The sequence below is a fragment of the Psammomys obesus genome, unplaced genomic scaffold, assembly GCF_907164565.1.
Source record: "Psammomys obesus unplaced genomic scaffold, mPsaObe1.curated_primary_1811, whole genome shotgun sequence".
Classification (NCBI taxonomy): Eukaryota; Metazoa; Chordata; class Mammalia; order Rodentia; family Muridae; genus Psammomys; species Psammomys obesus.
Window position 1 is genome coordinate 603657 of NW_026592710.1, and position 24721 is coordinate 628377.

A 24721-nucleotide genomic window follows, 5' to 3' on the forward strand; every position below is an offset into this window, starting at 1 on the left:
GGTTAACAGCCTTTGCCAAGAGTATGGATGGCCTGGGAGCAGGTTCTATTACTCCCAGGGAGCCACCCTCTCTGGCGGAGCCTTTGGGCAGTGAGGGGTCTGACTCCCAGCCTTAAAATGTCCTTTAGGCCATGGAAGGGATGAAGGCTCTGAACAAGGAGGCAGAGTTACTGGTTCCGGGTGGGGCTGTCACACAGGAGCAGCTTTGGGCTCAGCAATGCTGGCACCTGGCTAGGAGCCCCAGGTACTGGGCATGACCCAGCAAACAGCCATTCTTGCTATGGCAGTGGCTTCCTGAATCCTTCGGAGTTAATCTGTGATTAGCACCCTAAGGGTATGCACTCAACAGAGTGACATGCAGGTGAAAGGTACATGGATCTCCCCAGTAGTGAGTCTGTGAGTCTTGACACTGCCATGGTCCTAACAAGCAACGTGGGCCTGGGCTGACCTACATGGTGGGTGTCCAAGGGCCACCAGCTGGCTCTTGGCGAAGCCCAGGGCCGTGTTTGCCTTAAATACTGTGCTGGTACCCAGGCAGGGCCAGGGTCCTGCTGCCCTTTCTAGTTTGTGTACATATGTAGCAGGCTCTTGACACAGGCAGCACAGGTGTGCCAGTGGCAGCTGCCAGGCTGCTCGAGATTTGCCTGACTCACAGCTACTTACGACCTGGACCAGGTACTTGGATGGATGGTAGGTGAGGCGCTGGTGGCTTTCCTCACCCCCTCGCAGCACTGGGACTCTGGGACTCACTTCCACTTTGGTCTCAAAGCTTTTTCTGATGACAGTAGAGTCTGACTGAGGACACTACCCCTGGGAGGGAGCTGCATGGCCATGGTCTTTTTGCCTTGGTCGTTGCCTTTCTATCCCAGCTTTGGGCACTACATGTGACATCTTGGCAGAGGTGCCTGTGTCCTCAAATTTTTTTTTTTTTTTTTTTTTTTTTGGCTTTTTGAGACAGGGTTTCTCTGTGTATCCCTGGCTGTCCTCGAACTCACTCCGTAGACCACGCTGCCCACAAACTCACAGAGATCTGCCTGCCTGTCTCCCGCGTGTTGGGATCAAAGGCGTGCATCACCACTGCCTGGCTTCCCGACGACTCTTAAGGTAGCATGGTGCTATCAGAGAGGGCAAGGGTCTCTCCTGCAGATTAGGGTGAGCTCTGGACACCATGCTGGACACCCTGGACTTCAGCCAAAAGAAAGCTGCTTCTTAACTCAGTTTTTAAAAACAAGTTTATTTATGGAAAGAATCTGAAAATAGTAATAAGGCCTTCATTAACAATTAACAAATTTTTAAGATATTAACAATAAGAAACATTAAGAATTTACGTGAAAACTCCATGTGTTCTACATCAATCTGGTGGCAGCTGCTTCTAGACTTGTCAACACTTGCTTTGTGATGTGTGACCCATGCTCCAGAGCCTGCTCTCCTCTGGACCACTTCTGCTGTGGTCGTCACAGGTGAACAGCCTAGCCTTGGGGATGAGCCACCATGGCTTAACAGCACGTGACGCCATTAGGACCATTAGGACGCCACCAATGCTGAGGTGTGTCAACAAGGGCCCAGTGCTGGCTTTAACAGGTAGAAAGAAAGCTCAGTGTGGCCAGCTCTATAGCAGCCAGCAAACCTTCTATAGCAGCATGAGACAGAAGCAGTGAAAGGCTGGGCAGTCCCCCCTTCCTACTCCGGCCGCAGTAAGAGGTGAAGATAAAACTGAAAGCGGGTAATCTAACTGAGGTGCCTTGTCTGACCACTGACTCCACAAAGGCTCCGGGCCCTGCGTGGCACCCATGTGTTACACACATACATGGCACACAGGGCTCCACATGGCTGCTGCTCTGTTGCAAACCTAAGACTCTTGTGGAAGGAGAGCAGGACCGTAGGCCTGATGTCAATGGTGAGATGGTCTCAAATCCCCTGTGGCCACTGTGTATATAAGGGAAGAGTGGAAGCACAGAGCCCTGTCCTGCATTTTCTGCACGGGCTGGACACAATGTAAACACTGAACAACAGGCAGTCCCCTCCAAATCTTCACAAAGTGTGTACAAGAAAATATGTACATAATCACTTCAGAAAGTTTAAAATAACCTCTAAGAAGTGTACACAGGGTTCAGAATGTCCCAGGAGCTGCTGCCCTGCTGTGTGAGGAATGTCAGGTTGCTGGATGGCTGTGCCAGGTGTTGCCTCTGCCTGCTCCGGAAGAGTCAGAGGTGTTGGGCCACACTCAGAGGCACCTAGCCATCTCCAGAAACACAAGAAGCAAGCTTGCCTTGCCAACCCATAGCAAAGCTGCCAGGTGACCCCAAGAGTTACAGGGGCAAAGGTACAGGCCTTGGGGAAAAGCACTGCAGTTAAAGGAAGATTTCTGGCTGAGACATTTATTTCAATATCAAAAGGAAGATCAATTCATTCTGACCCCTTCAGAATTTCAACAGACTGATTTATGGGAATTTCTGACCTGGGGTCTCCGGGGGCCCGTGGGAGAGATGAAGGACACCCTGCCCAGTTCTCATTTTGCTTCTTTAGAAATGTAAAAGGTTTAAAAACATTAAAAAGCTGATCTGTTCTGCAAAAGGCAGACCCAAGCTCTCCCAGGAAGGCAGGCAGGACATAGATGCCTGGACAGCCACGTGGTATGTCAAGGCCAGGTCAGCCAGAAGGCCAGCAGGAGAGCAAGAGAAAGAAGGCCCCCAACGGCTTGAGGGCCTGGTCCGTTTGGAAGCTGGGAAGTGTGGTCTAGCTGTCCTCCTCATCCTGGTCCTCATCCTCTGGGAAGTGAGCTTGCTTCTTTCGAACATTCCAGTGCAGACACTGGGCAAGGCTCTCAAACCAGTCACTCACAGGGTCACACACACAGATGGAGGGCAGCGGGTAGCAGGAGGTCGTGATGCTGATGCTTTGATGGGAAAGAGAAATATATCTGGGTAAGCTAGGTGCCTTTCAAGTAACAAACTGATCTCCCTAGGCCCAAGCACTTCTCCCGAGGCCTCACTGTGTCCAAATGCAAGCAGCCACTTTGCACCTGGATCCTGAGAGACGCACACAGACAGACACAGGCTCTGACTCCCAGGGGTCTGGGCAATTTCTCCCGAGGTGAGGCAGAGTGGGCAATTGTGAATGACCAGGCAAAAACATAAGCAGCTCTGCGGGCCCATCCAAGGTCCTGGGGTATGCCACACTTAGCGGCTGGGCAGCACACCTCATGCAGCTGGCAGTGGACCTTGCTTTCACCTTTAGGTACTGCAGGTCATAGGCAGCACCACAGCATTGCTGGAAAGTGACTCACCCCAGACCTAGGCTGAGACCAGTCGTGTGTCTGTGTGCATCTGTACATGACTATGCTTTTTAGTAGGCCACCCACTAGTGATTAATTCCACTTGATGGAAGACAAGGTCAGCCCACGCCCCAGCCTTGCAGCCCCACACCTGTCTCCATGGCGGATTTCCTGCCTCTTCCGTCCATCAAAAGATACCCAAGCAGTATTCCTGGCTTCCGGTGACAGCATAATCTAAAGGGGTGGAGCAAGAACAAAAGTGGGCTCCAGGCAGGAAGGGTGTGTCCCAGGCCCCTGTGGGCCCTCCAGAATTCCCGCACGACACAGCTTCAGCCTGATTTTGCTGTTCTAAGAACAGTGACTACCTCCCACTGATATGGTCACTACAGCTTATACTTAATACCAGTCTAGCCTGAGTGGCCCGTGATGGAGGTTAGAGAAAAATGAGGCTGAGGCTGGGCCCTAGGAAGTCAGCCAGACCAGGTCAGAGGCTTTGTGGAAGACACCAACCAGGGGTCTTTTCTCACATGCAGACCCTTATACCATCCCCTCTCAAAGGGACCATCCCCACCTCTTGCAACTGAGAGCCCTGCATGGAGGACTGGCCCACTCTCTGTGCCATTAGAGACCATGGACAGTTGCAAAGCCCTTCTGTCCTTCTGTCTCTGGGCTCTTTCACCACCCTGACCTCAGCTGGCTCCTGACAGGTAGGGCTCACATGTAAGAGGACTGGAAGAGTAGACCTGTGGAGGTGGCCAGTGCTAAGTAGCGACAACTGCTTTCTGCTGGCCTAGGGTCAAAAGACTCACAGACCAGAGGAGATAGAGGGACTGCTCTGACCTTCAGCTCGACCCCTGCAGGGACCACGATGGGCCGGAATGACAGCGAGTGGGGGCAGATGGGTGTAACCATGATGGCCGGCACGTTGGGGTGGACCATGGAGGCCCCAGCTGCAGCTGCATATGCTGTGCTGCCCGTCGGGGTGGACACGATCACTCCTGGCAGGGACAGGGTGTAGGCGTCACTCTTGGGCCCTTGTGGGGTTCCTGGGTCCCCAGGTGCAATGTGGGCCTTACCGTCACCCTGCACAGTGGTGATTAGGTGCCCATCCAGGTAGACATCCACGTTGGACAGATACGAGGAGGGGCCTCTGTCGATCACTACTTCATTTAAGACCTGGAAGAGATGGCAAGGCCATGGCTCTGCACTCAGCGGGTAAGGTCATGGCTAGTGTTGCTACCATAAGTCCTGAACGCTCACCAGAAGTTTCTCATCCTGGTGTCAGGGATTCCAGCCCAAGTTCACCCTACCCTGGTCCCCTTCTTGGGAGGTGAAGTTAGGTAGCTGAGGACTTCTCCACAGACCTGGTACTGCATGGCCTGCTTTCCGCCCTCTGTGTCCAGGCCATTTTCGCTGAGGCCGTTGTGGACGGCTGTCTTCTTGTCTCTGGGCTCTTTCACCACCCTGACCTTCAGCCGGCTCCTCAGGATAACAGCGGCATTCCCTGGGGTCAGTAGGATCCAGCTCAGGGAGGCGGGAGCCACCTCTAAGGAAGCTGGGACCCTTCCCTTTCTGCCCTTAGTTGGTGACCTTCAGTCACCCTCAGCAGCCAAAGCACTGCAGGACTTCCCACTTTTATAAGGAGTGTTTGAAACATTTGAAATTTAGAAATCCCCAAATCTTGAAACTGCATCATTAAATAAAAAATATAAACAAACAAACCCAAGGGAGCTGGAATCATGGCTTTGTGATTAAGAGCATTGGCTGCTTTTAAATAAGACCTAGTCTCAATTCCTAGTTTCCGTATGATGGGTAACAAGCTTCTGCAACCCCAGCCCCAGCGGATTCCACTCCTCCGTGGGCACCAGGTATACATGAGGTACATAGACATACTTGCATAAAATTGAAGAACAAGAATACTCCTCAGTAGTAACAAAACCCTGATCAGGTAGGAGAGAAACTCTGAGCTGTTTTGTGAGACTGACAACATTCTAACTTACCCTCTATCACCTGATTCACTTGGGACTGGAAGTTCTCGAAGTTGAAGGGGGTCAGGAAGCCCAAGGATCCGAGGTGGAAGGCCATAACAGGAGGCACACTGCCCTGTGGGTGAGGAGACCAGGTGGCATCGCCGGGCTACCCAGGAACCACCAAAGTGTCAATAGCTGCAGATCTTGGGGCTGGGTGGGTGGGCGTGCGTGAGCCAGGCAAGAGGTGGCAGAGCCAGAGCAGGGCAGGGTGGTGCCATCTCCCAGAGCAGTGAGAAATGGGTGGGAAGGGCCAAACGAAACAAAAACAGGACCAGACAGTTCACTGGCCACCCAGGAAAGATCTGGCCAGCACCAGATACAGGGCTATGACTGTGGAGGCCATGCCGTAAGACTAGAAGATAGGCAGACTTGGCAGAGACCTGGGGGATGGAAGAGGAAAGGTGGAGATGGTTTAGGCCCCATCTAAATACAAGTGGGAGTGAACAAAAACCAAGGTTCAAAGTAAATCCTTGGACAGAAATCTCTGCAGCAAAGTGGGGATGACATCTTGCCAGGAGAAGCCCAGCCTCCCGCCCCCAGCTTCACACAGCTAGATGAGCTCTACCCCGGCATCCTACCAGCCCACTCCCTGCAGGCTGCCACACCTACTCTTTCTAGCACACCACGAGCTTGGTTCTACCTTGCTGAGGGTGCGACCAGAAAGGCTCCAGTGTCCCCTTGCTGCCCTTACCTGCCTGGGGCTTTGGCTTCTAGCCTAGTTCTGCAGTGCCAGGTCTCTCCCAGATCGTGTGGTGTGTGGCCACCTTCAGGGAGTCTCCCCGCACTCCTCTCCCTCCTCAGCCAGCCCTGATACTGACAGTGTGACCAATCACCTCTTCTTACCTTACCCCAGGAGACCAGTCACTTGCATTATCTGCAAACCTGCTCTATTGCTAACAGCTGACAAAAAAGTTGCCGTCTCTTGGGCGCTGGCTCTCAACCTTCCTCACACTGCAGACCTTTAACACAGTTCCTCATGTTGTGGTGACCTCCAACCATCAAACCATTTCGTTGCTACTTCATAACTGTAATTCTGTTCCTGTTATAAGTTGTAATGTAAATATCTGTGCTTTGTGATGGTCCCCCTGACTCCTGTTTGCGGCCCACAGGCTGAGATATACTGCTTTAAGTCGGGACATTAAGGGCCTGTGGCCTTCAGGGTGGAGCTGTGTGATGAAGAGCTGGGGACTTGCACTCCTCACATTGTACGGATAACACCTCAGCACCCCAAAACATAGCCTCACCTGGAAAAGTGAGGAGGCATACAGCAGGGTGCCATCTCCTCCAAGGCATATGATGAAGTCTATCTGGTTAGAAATGTCATCATAATCTAGAAGACAGACACAAAGCTTGAGAACTGCTGTCACACAAAGCCCAAGTGTGCAGATACCAACAAGAGCAGAGTGCTGATGCCAGCTGAGAGAGCTCACGACAGCACACCTTCACGGAAAGTGCAGAACTTCTTCTTCACTGGTCCAAAGTTTTCATCACCCACTATAGCAGGGTCTTCCAGCACTTTCTTTTCCACATACACGATCATGTTGTTTTCCTGGAAGCAAAGAATGCATGGGAGGCCCCACACAGCCCATTAGGCCCTCGCCAGTCCAGTCCAGTCCAGGTCATACTGGCTTTTCCAGCATGGGAAAACTTCGGGACAGGGGTGAAAAGATGTCTTCTTGGCTAGCAAGTCATTTCTATCCTCCTAACTTCGTCACTAAGCAGCCAGAAACTCTGTGGCTCAGGGCATCATAGAGGCCTCTTTTCAAACGGTGGCTCCAGAATCAGACCATGGTTCAGATGTGATTTGAGGGAGTCCCCAAAGTCAGGTCCTGAAGGGTAGCATGATTTTGAGGTGTCAAGAGGAAGGCAACTTAAGTCTTTATGTCCACAGGTGGAACCTCGGGGTGTGGGGGTTGAGTAGGAGGAAAGCCACCGAGGAGAGCCACACCACTGTGTTCGTATGGCTTTACAGGATGTTTGCACAGATATTTAAGGTCACACTATCTCCCGCCATATGCTGTCCTATGCCGGTGGCTCTGTAGGGGAGATGGCCACCATCAGATATGGCACCTGGGCTTTGCACCTCCAGAATCACTAGCTAAAACAAATCTCTTTTTTCTTGGAACTTACCCAAACTGGGGAGCTGTGTTACTGGCAACATGAAAGGGCCTTGGGTGAGGGCTAACTGCTGCAACAGGACTTAGGAGGTAGCATATTTGGAGGGTGTGAGGTCAGGAGAGCTAGCACTGCTGCTATCTTCGAAGTGGGGCACCGCCATGGGGCAGGCTCCTCATGACCGTGAGACACAGCGCAGGGCTCTCGCCAGCTGCAGTTCCTCCAGCACAGTAGGCCAGTGAGTGCTTTTGTAGAATAATTCAGACACTTTGGTTCTGCTACCCTGGACGAGTCTCTTCCCAACTCCTGAGTAGGGCTGCATCACCCCAGAGCACAGGCCAGGCCCTGCTTGCCTTACCTCCATGAGGTACATGCAGAGCTCTTTGAAGGGCTGTAGGAGGCTGGTGTCTCGGATCTTCTTGATGACGAGCACACTCTTGGGAGACTTGTTCCATGTCAACCGCTGGCTTGCAGGGTCCTGGATGTGCCTTTGGAAAGAGGAGAGAGCGCATACCAGCAGTCATCTTTTTCTTGTGGAATTTGGAAAAATATAAACAGCCATAAACCAGAAACAAATAAAAATGCATCGCCAGCTTGTGTACATGGAGTACACAACAGTCCCTGCCAGGGATGGTCGCCATCTATCCTGCAGCCAAGAACCAGAACACAACAGCTGGTAGACCCTGAAGACCCACCCTGCCCAGCCACTGTCCACACAGCTGTGGCCATAGCTCCTTCAGCACCCTGCTTTGCTGTACTTGTAATCACCGTCATGGGCCAGATCACATACATGTTTATTTCCTTACTTACACTTCCTGGTGGGAACAGAGATGGCATGGAGCAAAAGAGGGAAAGCTTAGGCTATCTATCAGCCCACACAGGCTACCTGCTCCTCACAGAACCCAGAAAAGCCAGTTTGAGGACTCTGCCCAGTCTCAGGACCCTTCAGGACTTGTGTTTCCTTTGATGTACATAAAGTGTGTGGCCTCACTCTCTATGCCACTGGATAAACTTAGCTGACTCTCATTTATTATTATTAGTTTTTTGAGGTAGGTTCTCATTATGTGGCCTTGGATGGCTTAGAACTTTATGTAGACCAGGCCTCAAATAGAGACTTACCTCCTGAGTGCTAAGTTTAAAGGCATGACCTGTTCTCTACTTGACCCAGCGACTCTTAAGTTTCTGAAGTACCATTTTCCCTGCTCAACACAATTTTCCCAATTACGTAATAGCTCAATGTTCTGGCAGTCTATGAGAACCCACGACCAACCTTCAAAATTATGACAGAAACTACTACAAACAGAGGTCACAAAATGACCATGGAACCCTGGTCAAAGCACTCACCTGTTCCTGGGATTTCTGGGAGGGAAGGGGCTGCTCATAGCTGCCTGTCTGAGCCTCGCCGCCTGCCTGTAGCACTCACTACTCCTGAGGCGGTGTCCACCTTCTAGGGGCCTGCAGACATCTCCCCAGCATCCCAGTGCTACCTCACTAGCTGACACACACAGCCCTGCCTGGCCACCATGTTCCTAGCTGCATATTACACTGTGATTCTGTTTTTGTGTCCTCAAAACTAGAAGCAAAATATAAAAGACTTGTCAAGGTTCTTTAAAGTGTTCTCTAAACTATGAAAATCAAATAAACAAAATGTAGACTCCCTTCTGACTACACCACCCTTCTGCCTAATCATCTACCTTAAAAATGAAAACAAAATAAAACAAAACAAAAAACAAACAAACAAAAACATGAGCAAAATGGGCCAGGACCACCTGACTCGCAGGCCCTCAGCAGGCCTCAGTGTCCAGGCCGAGTGGAGAGCTTCGAGCTTGGCAGTGGCAGAGCCCGCCCACGGGAAGGAGGTTTCAGCCACCTGCAGGTGAAAGGGCTACAGGTGAAAGCTCACCCCCTGCACTTGCCAGGTTCTGGGCTCCAGAGAATACGGGTGGATCACGGAGCTCGGCTCCACCAGAGTTCCAAGCCCCACCCTCCGCCCTGTAGCCTACCCTGGCCAAGTGTGTGTCATGGTTGTTCCAGGCAGACCCAGCCCATGATTCTTTCAGCCCCAAAGCTCAGCAGGGCTAAGCATGTGCCACTAGTGTTATTATATAAAGGCCAAGATGCCAAGCCCTCCCTGTGACCACAAACCAGTTCAACTTCCTGTTGTGTCATCTAAAGGGGAATGCTGGCCATCCCAAGCAGTCTGGGCTTCGGGTGCCATGTGGAGCTGACAGGCCCATGGCCTGCCAGAACCAGCTCTGAGTGATCTGCTATGCCAGCCAGGGATGAATGTCCACTGTACCATATAACTAACAGAGGCTGACAGCCTCATAGATCCCTGTAAGAAAAATACAGCCTCAAAGAAAAGTCTCAGACTAATAAGGAAATGAAAATTCCTCATGGTAAGTCCTCTATGCCAGCTTCAGAATATCTGGGAACTGTATGAAGCCCTCATTCTTGTAACATGGGTACTACGTGTTCCTACACTGACATGTAGAGCTATCCAGTGACACCGGGGACAGAACTCTATACTCCAGAGCCCAGAGCAAATGGTCCCAGGCAGAGCAGAAAAAGCTAGAAACTAACCCCAGCCCTAAGGCCCCCTACTTGGACTTCCCAACACCAAAGAATGGCTTGGAGGCCAGTTTGTGTCCTGGCCTAAATAGCTGATATCTAAGTAAAACTGGCTGTGGGGGCTAGAGAGATAGCCCAGCAGTTAAGAGTGCATACTGCTCCCCCAGTGTGGGGTCCATGCTTTTAATCCAGCACTGGGGGACAGAGACAGCTGAATCTGAGTTTGAGGCTAGACTGATCTACAAAGTGAGGTCTAGGACAGCTAGGGCTACATAGAGAAACAGTGTCTTGGAAGGAAAAAACAGCAACAAAAGGGGGGTGCATACTGCTCCTAGAGAGCACCCATATCTGGGAGTACAGCTGCCCGTAACTCCAGTTCCAGAGGCTCCAAAACCCTCTTCTGTCCTCCACAAGAAGCTGCATACATACGATAAAAGTAAACACAAGGCACATATATAAATTATACACACAAGCAAAAACTGGCTGTTGAAGAGGCTTTAAGTAAGTGGCAAGGGTTAGAGTGTGCAGGAAGGGGCTGCAAGGAGCTGGTGGTTGGGCAAACAGGAGTCCACTAGGACACTGGGAGGTGGTAAGCAAACATGGGCACCAGACCATGGGCAGGAAGCAAGGGAGTGCCAAGAACTCTGGGTGTTGGGGAGCCTGGGTGGGCCACATGGAAGACAGACCCTGAGGCCACAATGGACGTCAGGAGACTCCTTGGTGTTGCTGTAATTATAATTGCTGGATGTATGGAAAGGTGAGGACACAACAAGTAGGAACCGGCCTCCAGGGACATACGTGTAACAGCAGCAGTGACTCACTGTTCTGCTCTGTGAACACACAGCACTAATACCAGCACCCCCGGCACTAAGGGTGTAAGAACAGGGTCATGCCTGGGATTTACACCAACCCTGCAGCTAGCAGGCTCAAGTTTCAAAGCAGTTCCTTGGATGGCCTGGAGGTGGCAGAACAAGCAATGATACCTTCATCTCTAAGACAAAGCTTAAGAGCGATGGTTCAATCTCTAGGTTGCAAATGCTTTGGGGGTTGCATATCAGATACCCTGCGTATCACATATTTCCACTATAGTTTATAACATTGGCAGTTATGAAGCAGCAATAAACTAATCTTATGTCTGGGAGTCACCACAACATGACCAACTGTATCAAGGACTACAACATTCAGAAATGGGGCACAGCTTTGGCCCAGGTCACTATTGCAGACCAGAAGGGAGAGGTGCACTGCACAGGCACATGTGTTGTGAGGCTGAAATCAGGGCCATCCTGGCCCCACCCCACTGTATCTACAGCACTTGTCTAAGAGCGAGCAGAAGCGAGGTGTCTCCATATTACGCACTCAGGCTAATCTTTTTACTAACCAGTCCAAGCACACTTCCCAGACGGCCACAGTTATGTTGGCCTTTCACACAACTGACTTTGAAGAAAAGGGAGAACTTGGAACAGATTCTGGATGCACAAATAACAAAGGTCTCTGGAGGGGGTCAGTGAGAGCCAAAGAAAAGCAAAAAAACAAAACAAACGAAGGGGATGAAATGAAATTCTCATAAAATTCCAAGCACTTACTTACTCAGTGCATGCGCACGTGTGCGTCTATCACGGTGAGAGCGTGGAAGTCAAAGGACAATGTTTCCCTTTAACAAGTGAGCTTTAGAGCTTGAACTCAGGTTGTCAGGCTTGGCAGCAAGCACCTTTACTTACTGAGCCATCACTGGCCCTCACATCCTAATTTTGATTTTTTTTTTTTTTGAGACAGGGTTTCTCTGGCTATCCTGGAACTTGCTCTGTAGACCAGGCTGACCTGAAATTCAGAGATCCCCCTGCCTCTGCCTCCCAAGTGCTGGGATTAAAAGCATAAGCCACTACCACCTGGCTAAGATTCTAATTTTTTAAAACACAAAGCACTTGAGGGATCCCCCCCTCCCCGTAACAAAACAGCTGGACACTATGCAGAACACAGTGCAATACATTTGCTCTTGGCCAGGCATGGTGGCACATGCATCCCAGTGCTTGGGAGGCAGTGAGTTCGAGGCCAGCCTGGTCTACAAAGTGAGTCCAGGACAGCCAAGCTATACAGAGAAACCCTGCCTGAAATACCAAAAACCTCCCCCCACCAAAAAAAAAAATTGCTCTTTTGTGAGGCTCGGAGCTTCCAGTCCAGGGCACTGTCCTGGCCAGGCACAGGGTTGGAAAGAGCTCACTGGACAGATCTGGTTCAGTGGAAGCGTGCACGCCCACCATGTGCAAGGCCTGGGTCCACCTCTAGCATGGCAAACCCATCCTTCAGACATACACACAAACAAGAAAAAGCATCTTTTAAGCAACTAAAATCAGGTTGAAAAACAAAGAATTCATGTTTCTACTCCTGTAACAATTAAAAGAGAAGCCACTGTTAGACTGGAATTCTCACCATTAGAAACAGAAAACTAGGGCTGGAGAGATGGGTCAGTGGTTAGGAGCACTGGCTGCTTGTCCAGAGGTCCTGAGTTCAACTCCCAGCAACTACATGGTGGCTCCCAACCATCTATAATGAGACCTGGTGCCCAATTCTGCCTGATGTTCTCTTCTGTCATACAGGCATACATACATACAGAGCTCACATACATAAATCTTTAAAAAAAGAAACAGAAAACTGAACAACCACACCGATCCCATTCAACCAGTGCAAAATGGACACAGTCAAGAAACCTGGCAGCCATGTGGCTACAGTCCTCAGCTCTCCATTGCTTTTCTCTTTCTCCCTGGTTTGCTTATTTGTTTCTGCTTTTCAGACAGGGTCTGACTCTGGCGTAGGCTGACATCTTACTAACAGCTCAAGCTGGCTCAGAACTGGAGATCCTCCTGCCTCAAACTGAGTGCCAGACTACCAACATGGAAAGTTGCCCTCTGCCTGTGCATGCCATAGGAGAGAGGAGCAGCTGAGCATCTTCACAGTCTACTATGCATAGAAGGGTTCTCAAAGACACCTGCCCGACTTGCTTTAAACAACTCCGAACCCTGCACAGAGCAACCCCATAACATTCCCAAGGAACACTCTTCCCCCCAACTCTGGTAAACTCACATGATGGTCTGGGGGTTCTGGAGCACGCAGGCCTTTGGTCCAAATGTGGTCACTGGGCACGGCCCATGGAGAGAGCGGGTCCTCCTGTGGAGCACAGTGGGAATTGGCGTTAAAGTAGGAGAGGACAGGCTGCAAAACAGACATGGCCCTGTCAGACACCAAGGAACCCAAATGGCATTTGCTCCATCATCCATAACATGGCAGGTCCAGAAGATCATGCCCTGGCCTGGGATGCTATGCCAGAGCTCACTGCTGCCCAGGTCCCCTGTGGCAGGAAGGAGGCACGAAAGCTGACCTGAGCAGGCTCCCGTGGACACTGATCCCAAGTCAGAGGAGGCACAAGCCTAGTAGGAGCCAGCAAAACACTGGGCTGGCATGAACCCAGGACCCAAGGCAGCACCTCTCAGCAGGTCTGTGGGCTATAATCGGGAGTCAGAACTTGGCACCACCCTAAATAATCTAGATGAACATTCTAGCAGAAATATTTGCTCTGGAGCACATGTGTCTGTAACATAATTGAGCAACCCAGCCTGCCCCCTGAAGTGACTCAGCCAGCTGGAGATCCACACCCTGGCCAGGGACAGCAGCAGTCAGGGCTCTCTGCCTATGCTTCTGAGCGTTGAGGTCAAAGACCAAGACAGCATGTGTTCACTCTGGGGCATACACTCAGGTCTCGAGGAGTTTCACTATCCCTTCTTAGCCCAAAGAGAACGACACTGAGTTGGCAAGAGTAGCCTTTTGAAGTTGCTTTCCGCCTCAGCTGCCTGTCTCCAAATCCACAACTTCTTCCAAATCTGATGACGCAGATGAAAGACTGCCCTGCCTCTGGGGAGCAGGGGTGTCCAGGGTCATGGAACCTGGCCAGCTGACCACTGAAGAGAAGTCCTCTGGTTGTTGCAGGCCTTTCTGGACTAAACAAGTACTAGAGTTTTACATAAAACTTTTCTCCTTTTCTTTCTTTAAAACAGAGCCTCCCTACATGGTCCAGACTGGCTTTAAACTTGTGATCTTTCTGTTTCTGCCTTTTAGGTGCTACGGTTACACCAAACCTGGGTTATTTGCAAGCCTTTAAAAGTTATACAGAACACCACAAACAGCAACTTCTAGAGTAACTTAAAGGCTACTAGGCAAGGAATTCAGGGCTTGCAGAAGACAAGACAGCAAGCACTGGCACGCCCTCTGTCCTCGTTGAAGGGTGGGTTGCACGGGCAAACTTGCTTGTTACCCACACTGCCCCAAGACATCAGCCACCAGCTACAGAAGCTGCTCTGACCCATGGCCACTCTCAAAGGTCCAATATCCCGGCAGAAACCAGAAACTAAAGCAATTCTGTCCAAAGTTGGTGGGGCACAGAAGCCACGCTGTGATCAGCTGTGTACCCAGGGCAAAGGTGCTGGCCACCTGGCTTCTGCTGAAGCCATCTCTCACAGAGAGAACTTTCTACGAACCTGCAGCAGCCCTGAGCTCTCTACTGCCAAGTGGTAGCAATGTGAGCTCTCTCTAGCTCATGGAGAAGACTGGGTACTTTTAAGGTGGCTCCTTATTGGAGAGCCCGCTCACCAGAGAGCCTGCTTTCACATTTCACAGGCGTCACCTTGTTCTGGAGCCAGTGCCAGTCTCTGGCAAGCTTCCATCTAAAACTTAACATAGTTATTGTCACCAGGAGGTAGAACACCTCCTGATGTCACATGACCTTCCCTCGAGGCTTTGTGAAGCAGCAGAGGAAGGCGGTGCCTTACAGCCTGCACATGAAACCCTACGTCCAGTGTGCGTATGAGGAGCAGAGAGCCCTAGGTTACAGCAGCACCTGTGCACCACTAAGCACAACCATGCTTTCCTTTCAGCTTAACCTCAATTCATCATGGCTCCCGCTGGGTGATTCCGTGCTGAGGCAGAAAGGAAAACATGGTGTGGCCTATATATACATGCCAGTTAGTAACAAGTGTCCAGTACAAGTCTCGTGGACAGTGTCTAATCCCTCTGCTACGGTCAGCACCACTTGGTCAGTGCCCAGCCCCACCCTATGGGCAAACCTCACACTAAGCAATGGTGATCTACACTGATACAGGCTGTGTCTTCTATAAGGATCTTAACATGGCTGACCATGGAATGAGAGGAAAGGGGAGCATTCCTGTCCTACCTGAACTCCTTGGTGCTGCCCAGGGCAGGTGAGGCTGACAGGCTCCGAGACTTGGCCCGGCCCCGGATGGGGTGGCTGTAGCTCCAGGTCTCATCCCCATGGCATGCTGAGCAGTGGTATGAGGCTGAGTCAGGACTCAGCTCTTTACTCACGTTCATCTTTTCTTGTTCCATTTCCAGAGTTGAATGAGAAAAACACCAATGCCTTAATTTGATAAGATAGAGAAAATCAACATACATGAGTGGCAACAGCAAGCATTCAGTGCACAAGGGGAATGGTGAAGATGACTGATTATCTGAACCATGGTCATCTACACAAAGCTCTCACAGGACCCTCATGACAGGCCCTGCGGAAGGATGAGCAAGATTCTTGAGGCCTCTCCCTTCCCAGGAAGACTCCAGGGACATGGCTGCCTGAGGCACCCAGGCTGCTGTAAGTAACTCAATAAACTCACTGCTGGACTTGGCTGGGATCCTTTGTCACTGCTGTTTCCATCTGGATGAAGTAAAAACAGACTCTCTAAGAAAAGTCACATGCAACAGGAAAAAAACTGCCAGGTTTTCATTTTCCAGAGTTCTTTAAAAAAAAAAAAAAAAAAGGCTACTTTCACCCTAGAGATATTTAAGAACTCAGAATCCTTCCTGCTGTTGTTTTCTTCAGTGCTACAGACTGAACCCAGGGCCTAGCATATTCTAGCTATAACCTAGATTCACCCTCACTCCTCTCTGGTGTTTCTGAACTAATCTAAAGATGGGAGAGGAAGGACAGAATAACCAACACAGAGTTGCAGCATTTCCATCGTAAGCCAGATAAAAGGGTCCCTGGAAGGGTTTACAGAGAGCCCCACAAAGCATGGCCAAAGTGTAAAGTTGTGGTGTGGACAACAGTACCATATGGTAATCCCCTAACAGTTGAAGAAAGACAGGTATACATTGGGGTGTATACCCACAAAGTATATGAGCTCAGTCTAGTACCAACGAAAGCCATCAGAATTGAATTGTAATAATCCTCAAGACAAACTTCAGATCCCAAATGAAGATACACAGTTCTGACCATGGCTCAATAACATGAGATCAAAGCCCAAAGCTAACATGGGAAGTACCCAGGTAGTGAAATGAGGTAAACAATTTATCTAGTTCCCTAGAACTGAGCTGGTGTTTTTGAAGATCAATAGTAGTGAACTAATAAAGCCGGAAATGGAATAAAATGAGCAGAAGTCTTGGAATTGGTATATGAAGAAACAAAGAAGTCAGGTGAGGGAACACAAGTCTTTAATACCATCTCTTGGGAGATAGTGACAATCAGATCTGTTAGTTCCAGGCCATCCAGGGCTACAGTTAGACTCCTGTCTTTAAAACAAAATAACAAAGAAGGCTAGGCACGGTGATGAAAGCCCATGATCCCAGGAGGCAGGTGGATCACTGAGTTTGAGGTCACCTTGGTCTACACAGAGAATCCAGAACAGCCAGAACTTCAAAATGGAGATCCTGTCTCAATAAAAACAAACAAACAAACAAATGAACAAGAATAGCAGAGACATGGAGATCTCCGTGAACTGCAGTTCAGCTAGGGCTACATTTTATTTGTCTCAAAAACAAAACAAATCAAAAAACAAAGGAAAAAATACAAAAGGAGCAGAGTCTGAAGAGAAACTATAATAAACTAGTTTCTTGTCTGCTGCTATGATAAAACACTGATCAAAAGCAAGTTGAGAGGAACAGATTTACTTGACCACCCAGGTCACAGTCCATCACTGAAGGCAGTCATGGTAAGAACCTGTAGAAACCATGGCGGAAAGATGCTCACTGGCTTGCTCTAGTGCTCAGCTGGCTCCTTAACCACCTAGTGGTACCTATGGATCACCCACAATGGACTGGTCCCTCCTACATCTGAAACTGGGCTGAGTCAAGTTGATGCTAACCAGGACACACTAGTAACACTTTATTTTTTTGGGGGGGGGAAGGGGTTTTTTTCTGAGGTAGGTCTCAGGCTGTCCCAGCTGATGACCCTAAGACTCCCCTGTGCACTAGGGTTGTAAGTGTCCCCCCATGCTGCTGCACTGAGAACCTATCCAGGTGTTCTTAAAATGCCTTTTTTCTTTATGACTTATTTTATGCGTATATGTTTTGCCTCTATGTATGTATACCATGTGTGTGCCTAAGACTCACCGAAGTCAGAAACAGGGCATTGAATCCCCTGGAACTGGAGTTATAGATGGTTGTGAGCCACCGTGTGGGTGCCAGGAATCAAACCTGGGTCCTCTGCAAGAGCAATGAGCACTCTTGACCCCTTTTTCTCTTTTGAGACAAGGTCTTCATTCTATAGTTCAGGCTGTCCTAGAACTCACTTTTGTCAGTTCCCAAAGAAACCTGAGTCAAGTCTTAGTACCTATGCCTCCTCTCAGCACTACTCACCCCACCCCCTACACTAAACTCTCTAGCTCCTTCCCTTTCCCCACCTACTAATTTGAATACCTTTGATCCAGTGCTAGGGAAGGGGGGTGGGGAGAGATAAGAAAATCTCTTGAGTTAGAGGCCAGCCTGGTCTACATAGAGAAATCCTGTCTGCAGGGTTGGGGAGGGGAAGTAAGTTAGTGTAAATCCCAGATGAAATAGTGCTGTGGTCGAAACGGCCCCCAAACTCCCTAGCAGTCATGGGACTGAACCAAGGCCTCAATCATGCTAAGCAAGTACTCTATGTTGGGAGTACGGCATCCACAGAACTCCAGAGAAACCAGGAATGGTAAGCACACAAAATTCTCCTTCCAATAGGAAAGATGAAAAACCTGTTATTCTATCCAGAAGGCTGAGAATTGGAAGTGATTAACAGCTGGTGATGTTTTATCTGCTAGGCCAGGCTATATCGAGTTCCTACAAACAGGACCAGCGATGGCTAATAGCACAAATGGCCTCCACACTATCTGTATGGCCAGATCCTCAGGCCCTTAAGCTAGTTATAGGCAGGCTATCTTTAGAACCCATATTCTGGGAAGAAATGACACTATCCTGAGTTGAGTTTGATATAATTCTGCTTCCTTGTGCACTGGGGGATTGTACCACACCAGGAAACTATTTCCAAATTATATTGGGCTTAAATAACATTTGGGAATAAACCACCTGTTTGTAGACTCCCTGAAGGACGTCAATCTGTGTCAGGTTTTCATTTTTAACTCTTCACGTGGTTTGCTTCCCTGTATGACACCCCTCACTTTACCACTGAGCTATATAACCAAGCTGTTTTATTTTTTGAGACAGTTACCCACACAGGCCTTGAACTTGTGATCTTTCTGCCTCAGCCTCCAAAGTAGATTGGGTAACAGTCCTGCACTTCCAGGCCAATCAACATGCTTGAGCTTATCATGAAGCTTTAACTACCACTGTGACTGTATCTGGAGAAGGGCCTCGGAGGATTTGAGTCACAGGGTGGGGCCCTGAGGTTCATTAGTGCCTCCCTGCTGCCAACACAGGGTTTCTCCCCGTAATAGCCCTGGCTGTCCTAGAACTCTGCCCTTTTCTGCCCACCGGCCAGCTCATTAGTGCCCTTTGAAGAGCTATCAGAGAGCTCCCTCCACCTTCAGACCTGCCCAGTTTGAGTAGCACAGGGTGCTAGGGAAGAGTTCTCCATCAGTGAGTTGATTTCAGTCTCCAGTAAATCACTTCAAACCACCCAGTCTGTGATGCTGTTACAGTAGCACAAATAACTAAGACATGTGTGACCATGGCAAGGAAAGCAGAAGAAAAATCTACTATGGGTAAGCCTATGGAGCCCATTCTAAGGCCCGTGAGGAAATAAGCTATGATTCTTACCCTGACTACAGTTTATAATCACCAGAGGAGCTTTAATTAGCTATTTACTTTTTTTTTTTTAAAACAAGACAATTTCTATGTCCCACTTACTTAAATCAAATAAATCAGAATAAGGATTTGAGAGGCAGAGGCAGAGGCAGAAGAAGGCCACTGCAAATTTGAGGCCAGCTAGGTCTATACAGCAATGAAACCAAAGACATAGACAGCTGGGGCTGGTGGCATAGATCTGGAGTCCTAGCTGCTTGAGAGACAGAAGGAGGACAATGACAGGTTCAAGTACTACCCGAGCAACAAAAACTGTCTCAAAGTCTAAAAAGGCTGAGGCCCAGCAGCAGCTCTATGCTCAACTCCAGTATCAAACAACAGAACAAATTGTCCAGAAACATCTTTGTGTGTTGTTTTGAGTGCATGCTACCCTCTGAGCTACACCCTAGCCTAGCCACAGGGTCTTGACAAAGGTGCTGAGGTGGTTCAACAAAGAGAGAACCTTCAAGTAGTGTTAAACAGATGGATAGCCAGTGAAAAAAGTCTGAAAACTGAACTATTTCCTCTTATCACAAATATTAACTCAAAATAGATTACAAATGTGTAGGATCAAACTATGTTTTAGAACTGTTAGGAAAGCTGGGTGAGGAGGCACACACCTTTTATCCCAGTGCTCAGGAGGCAGAGGCAAGTGGATCTCTGTAAGTTCAAGGCCAGCCTGGTCTACAGAGTGAGATTCAGGACAGCCGGGGCTACACAGAGAAACCCTGTCTCAAAACAAAACAAAAAGTGTTAGAAAAATAAATCATGACCTTTAAGATCTTCTGATCTGTGTTGTTAGGGATTAAACCTAGGGCCTTACACTTGCTATGGAAGTACTCTACCACTGAACTGTACTCCCAACCTATCGAGTGTGTTTGTGTTTGTGTGTGTATTCTTTTTTGGAGACAAGTTTTCTCTGTGTAACCCTGTCTGTTCTGCCTGGCCTGCCTCTGGAGTCCAGGGATCAACCCTGGCAGTCTTTCTCTTGTCCTCCTGAGTAACGAGGACAACAGGCTTACATGGCCACACTCACTTTACCTTTTATATGACACTGCTAAGAAAATGAAAACACATACATATACTAACAGTTTTTCTTCTTTTGAGACAGGGCCTCACTATATAGCTCATTTTCTCTCCATTCCCAGATGCCTCCATGGGTTTAACCCACTCTCGAACATCCACATTCAAGTGTGAGGGTCTGGGCTCCATCCCTCGAACCCACACTATGGAAGAGAAAATCAACTCCTTTGACCTCCACAGACATAATATGTACATCTGAACCCATCCCTATACAAAAAAAAAAAAAAAAAAAAAAAAAAAACAACAACAGGTAAACAAATTTTAAAAACTAGAAGAGTAGCTGCCTGGTCCTGACCATGGCCTGTGGGAGTTTCTGTGCCCTGTGCTGGCCTTCCATACAGTGCCTTGTTAGGTCATTACTGAACAGAGTGGGCGGTTTGTCAAAATGCCAATTATCACCAAAAAACTATGTGTTGGGAGCAAGTGTCCACACTGGCATTTGAAGGTTTCCTGGGCTCTGCTCTGGATGTGGTAGGCAGCAGCACAGATCTGCTCTGCTCTAGTGTGAAAGCCCAAATTCACCTCATCACCACAGGGCAGATGACTAGGACAAGGTGGGGATGAAAGCACACCACATATCACATGCCATAGGCACCTCTGAAGTTAGTGACTGAGGGCATCACTAACAGAGTGTGGCCAGGGCCTTGTCCTGGCCATTAGATTACACAGACCCTGGTACATTCTACAGTTGACCTTTGTCCCAGAAGCTGGACTACACAGACTGTTTGGTCTCCCAGACTCTGGCTTTGTGTTTGCTGGAGACAGATGTGAACAAAACATATAGGAGGCAGAGTTCAAGACCATCCTGCCAAGCAAACAGATTCTGTGGGTTTTAGAACTATGGTGCTATTTCACAGGGGAGGAAACGAAGACCCTGTATCACGGCCAGAATGAAAGTGCAGAGGATCAAGAACATGGACATCACCCGACTTTGTGCCCATTAAGATTGGATTGCTAATTAGTTTCTCAAGGCGAGACAGAGTGGCTACCATCCGGCTCTCAGGTTCCAATTCACTGTTGTAGTCTTTAAGAAAACAGACAGGGCTGGAGAGATGGCTCAGCTGGTAAAAGCACTGTCTGCTCTTCTAGAGGTCCTGAGTTCAATTCCCAGCAACCACATTGTGGCTCACAGCCTATATACTGAAATCTGATGTCCTCTTCTGGTGGGTAGACGTACATGCAGATAGAGCACTCAATGCATAAATAAAATCTTAAAAAAGAAAGAAAACAAACAGACTAAAATTTACTTATTTATTATGGGCATACAGTTCCCACAGAGATCTGAAGAGGGTGTTGGCTCCTCTGGAACTGGGGTTTCCAACTGTAGGTGCTCAAGGAAACAAACCCATTTCCTCTAAAAGAGCAACAGTATATTAACCCTACCTCATTTCTACACATAAATGATGCCCAGGCTAGCAGAGGCATAGGGAAGTGTGCTGATTCTGGAAAGTTCTAAGGAATGGGTTCACAGAACCCATCTGGTGGGGGAACAGTTCCCCAGACCTGGAGGAGGCTCTACCAACTCAGTGCAGACAGGAAGACAGGTCTCCAGAACTAAGTGGTCAGGCAGCGCCACCCCTCTCCACTCCACAGTGGAGGCACTGGCATGTGTTGCTGGTACCCCGTCTTAACCCAAACATCTGTTTTCATGAATTTACTTCTTCCCATGCAGCAGGAGTACAGCAGCCACAGACCAGAATATATGGAAAACGATAAACAACTATCACAAACAATAGCATGTTTTCCTGGGGTTGAAAAGTGGCATCTCCTTCAGGAGGGAAAGAGCCATGTGGTAACTGTTAACAGATCTAACAAGGCCGAGAAAGTGGAGCCTGCAGCAACAGCCCTTTTCCTGGTAGGCTCCTCCTGGCAGTGCTAAGCTTTTGAACATATCTCTTTCTCTCTCTCTGCTGTACCAGGAAACAAGCAAATCTGAGGTAATAAATGCAGATGAACCCATTCCCACTCAGCAGCTAAAAGACACTTGCTCCTCTTCCAGAGTACCTGAATTCCCTTCTCAGGACCCACATTAGACAGCTTACAAACACCCATAACTCCAGCTCCAAAGCACCTGTACTCATGTGCACATAACCACACCCATACACAGACAAATACAAAATAAAATTAAGTCTTTAAAAACAAAGAGCTGGGTGAAGGCAGCAAACCCCTTTAATTCCAGCACTTGGGAGGCCCAGGCAGGAGGATCTCTGAATTTGAGGCTAGCCTGGTCTACAGCTGCTTTCCAAGACAACCAGGAATACAGAGAAACCCTGTCTCAAACCCTCCCCGACAACAAACACAAAAGAGTAAAACCACTTGAGGCCTGGAAATGTAGCTCAGTTGGTAGCATGCTTGCACACACAAAGCCTTGGGCTTCGTGCCCCAAGTCACACTAACACGACAGGAGAAAGCCCAACTAGAGATGGTCGGTACATGCCTGTACAACCAACATGCAGAGTTACACAAAGGAGGACAAGAAGTTTGGAGTTATCCTGGGCTACACAGGGAACTAGAAATCAGCTTGGGATATATGAGGTTTTGTCTAAAACCAAATGAAGGCTCAGAGATGGCTCAGGAGATAAAGCCACTTACTGCCGAGCATGAGGTCCTGAGTTTCAGCTGTGGAACCCACTTCTGAAAGCTCCTCCACACATGAGCAGTAGCATGTACATGCGTACTTCCATTAAAAAAGTAAAAGAAAGCCACTTTGCTCCTCTCCATTCTCCAAGAGCAGCCTAGAGTGCTAAACTAGTAACTTAATCTGAGCACTGATGTTTTATGTTAGCTACTTCTACCCAAAAGGAGGGGTGTTGGGTGAATTGTGGCTCAGTGGACAGTACTTGTGTGAGGACCTGGGCTGGATCTGCAAACAAGACACACTAGAAAAAAAACGGGTAGGAGGGAAGCAGCCCTGTCAACTGCTTTAGGATATAAAGCCACCCAGGAAGAAAAAGCAGAAACATTTTGAAATGCCACCGTAAAAGAAGCTACCTGGTCAGACTGTATATTGGCACCTGTCGCTGTCCCAGAGCCTGAGATGGGGCTATGAAACTCATAGTGAAGTTACTGCTGAGGACAAATATGCTACAAGAAATCCCAAGGAACAGGAGGTCACTAAACGCTCAGGAGAGCAATGCTGCGGGGGAAAAGTGAGGTGCTTGTAGTGTCGTCCAAGCTTGTGAAAACCAGCAGTGAAACATGAAATAAATGGACATAAATTTGAAAAACATTCTTCTCAAGAGCCAAGCCAAATGAATAAGTTTTGAGCTGAAACAAAGACTGTTCCCAAACAAGAAAGGAAAAATAATTTGCTATTTAGAATCAAAGCCAGGAGAAAGCCATTGCTTGGGAGGAGAACTGGGAAGGAAGAACCTGGAACTGCACTGGGCACCCCTATTCCCACAGTTGAGAAACCTGTGTGCCAGAGCGCAAGTCCAGTGGTCTGTCTAGGAAAACTTCCGTGGCCTCTTCAGGACTTTGGAACTTTTTGGCAACTACTGGATACCAAATTTAGAAATGGTATTTTTAAAAACTCCACACCCCGTTTGCCTCACAAAACGCTAGATTCTCTACTTTGCATTAGCTTTGGCCTCTAAGTTTCACATGCCAAGGCTTCTCCTGCTTACTCAGGTACCAGGAGGACCAATGAAGCCGGGTCGGCTGAACAAGCCAGGGCCAGGAACACAGCAGCGGCCTACCTGGCTTCTCCCGCGACCCGAACTTCACACTCGTCCTCCAGACCCGTTCCCGGGCCGGATCCTCAGACCTGTCCCCTAGGCTCGTTCCCGAGACCACGCGTCATCCCGGTCGCAGCCCACACCACATTCGGACGTAGGGAGGCGCGTCAGAGCCACCAGCGTCCGGCCTCGGGCAGGTGGGCAGGGCCGGCACGGTGACCCGGCCTCCACGGGTTCCCGGCGGCAAGTGCCGCCGGGCGGAGGGAGACCCCGGATCCCGCACTCACCGTCGGCTGCCGCGCGCCCGCGTGGACGTCTACATGCTGGGCCGAGCCAGCGGTCCCTGCTGCCCTACTGCTACCTGGCCCTCAGCGACCCAGCCGCCCGCCACCCCATGGCCGCTCAGTCCGGAGGCCGGCAGCACCGAGCAGCGCTGCGCCGCGGCTGGCAATGCGCAAGCGCAGGCCGCACGCATGCGTCGCAGAGCACGTGGCGAAGGCGCGCAGCCGCAGCCAGGCCGGCGGTCAAACCAGCTTGCTCTAGAGCCTTTTGTAGGCCGGGACTCGAGGCTGCGGGATGGGCGTGGCAGAGGGAGGGAGCCAGCCAAGAGGAAGTGTGCAGGGCAGAGAGGAGGGGCAAACGCAGAGCCGGGAAGGTCGGCGCCAAGGAGCCGAAGAAGGGAGTAGTGATTGGGCCGGGGACAAGGGGCCGGAAGCGACACAGCGCGGGGGCGGGGCTAAGCGGAGGGGCGGGGCCGCAGACAGGAAGCGGGGCTGGCAGGGGGCAGGGGAAGAGGGCGGAGCCAGGGGCTGGAAAGGGACCGAACTGAGACCGAGTAGGAGGGACGAAGCCCGAAGAGTGGACCGTCGCAAAGCGGAGAAGGCGGAGAAGGGGAGCCGGCGTGGAGAGAGCCGGAGCAAAAA

At 49.6% G+C, this 24721-nt stretch overlaps 1 protein-coding gene across 1 annotated transcript; it reads right to left on the reverse strand.

Annotated features, from left to right (window-relative positions):
• Positions 1-1214: 1214 nt before the first annotated feature.
• Nadk (NAD kinase) lies at positions 1215-24327 on the reverse strand. The gene is made up of 13 exons (XM_055615115.1): positions 24086-24327; positions 15663-15784; positions 15209-15412; positions 13069-13152; positions 7778-7907; positions 6745-6853; positions 6549-6634; positions 5275-5377; positions 4639-4778; positions 4351-4450; positions 4115-4272; positions 3426-3508; positions 1215-2896 (listed from the first exon to the last, which is right to left on the reverse strand). The coding sequence occupies exons 2-13, from the start codon at positions 15701-15703 to the stop codon at positions 2737-2739; spliced, it is 1398 nt and encodes a 465-aa protein (XP_055471090.1). The 5' UTR covers positions 15704-15784; positions 24086-24327; the 3' UTR covers positions 1215-2736.
• Positions 24328-24721: the final 394 nt, after the last annotated feature.

Coding starts and splice junctions, on each gene's coding strand:
- Nadk (XM_055615115.1), bottom strand. CDS start 15,703: ATGGAAACAGCAGTGACAAAGGATCCCAGCCAAGTCCAGCA. Junction 6,854..7,777: donor TCTGCATGTACCTCATGGAG/GTAAGGCAAGCA, acceptor CTTTGCTTCCAG/GAAAACAACATGATCGTGTA. Junction 3,509..4,114: donor CTGCAGGGGTCGAGCTGAAG/GTCAGAGCAGTC, acceptor CCACCCCTTTAG/ATTATGCTGTCACCGGAAGC.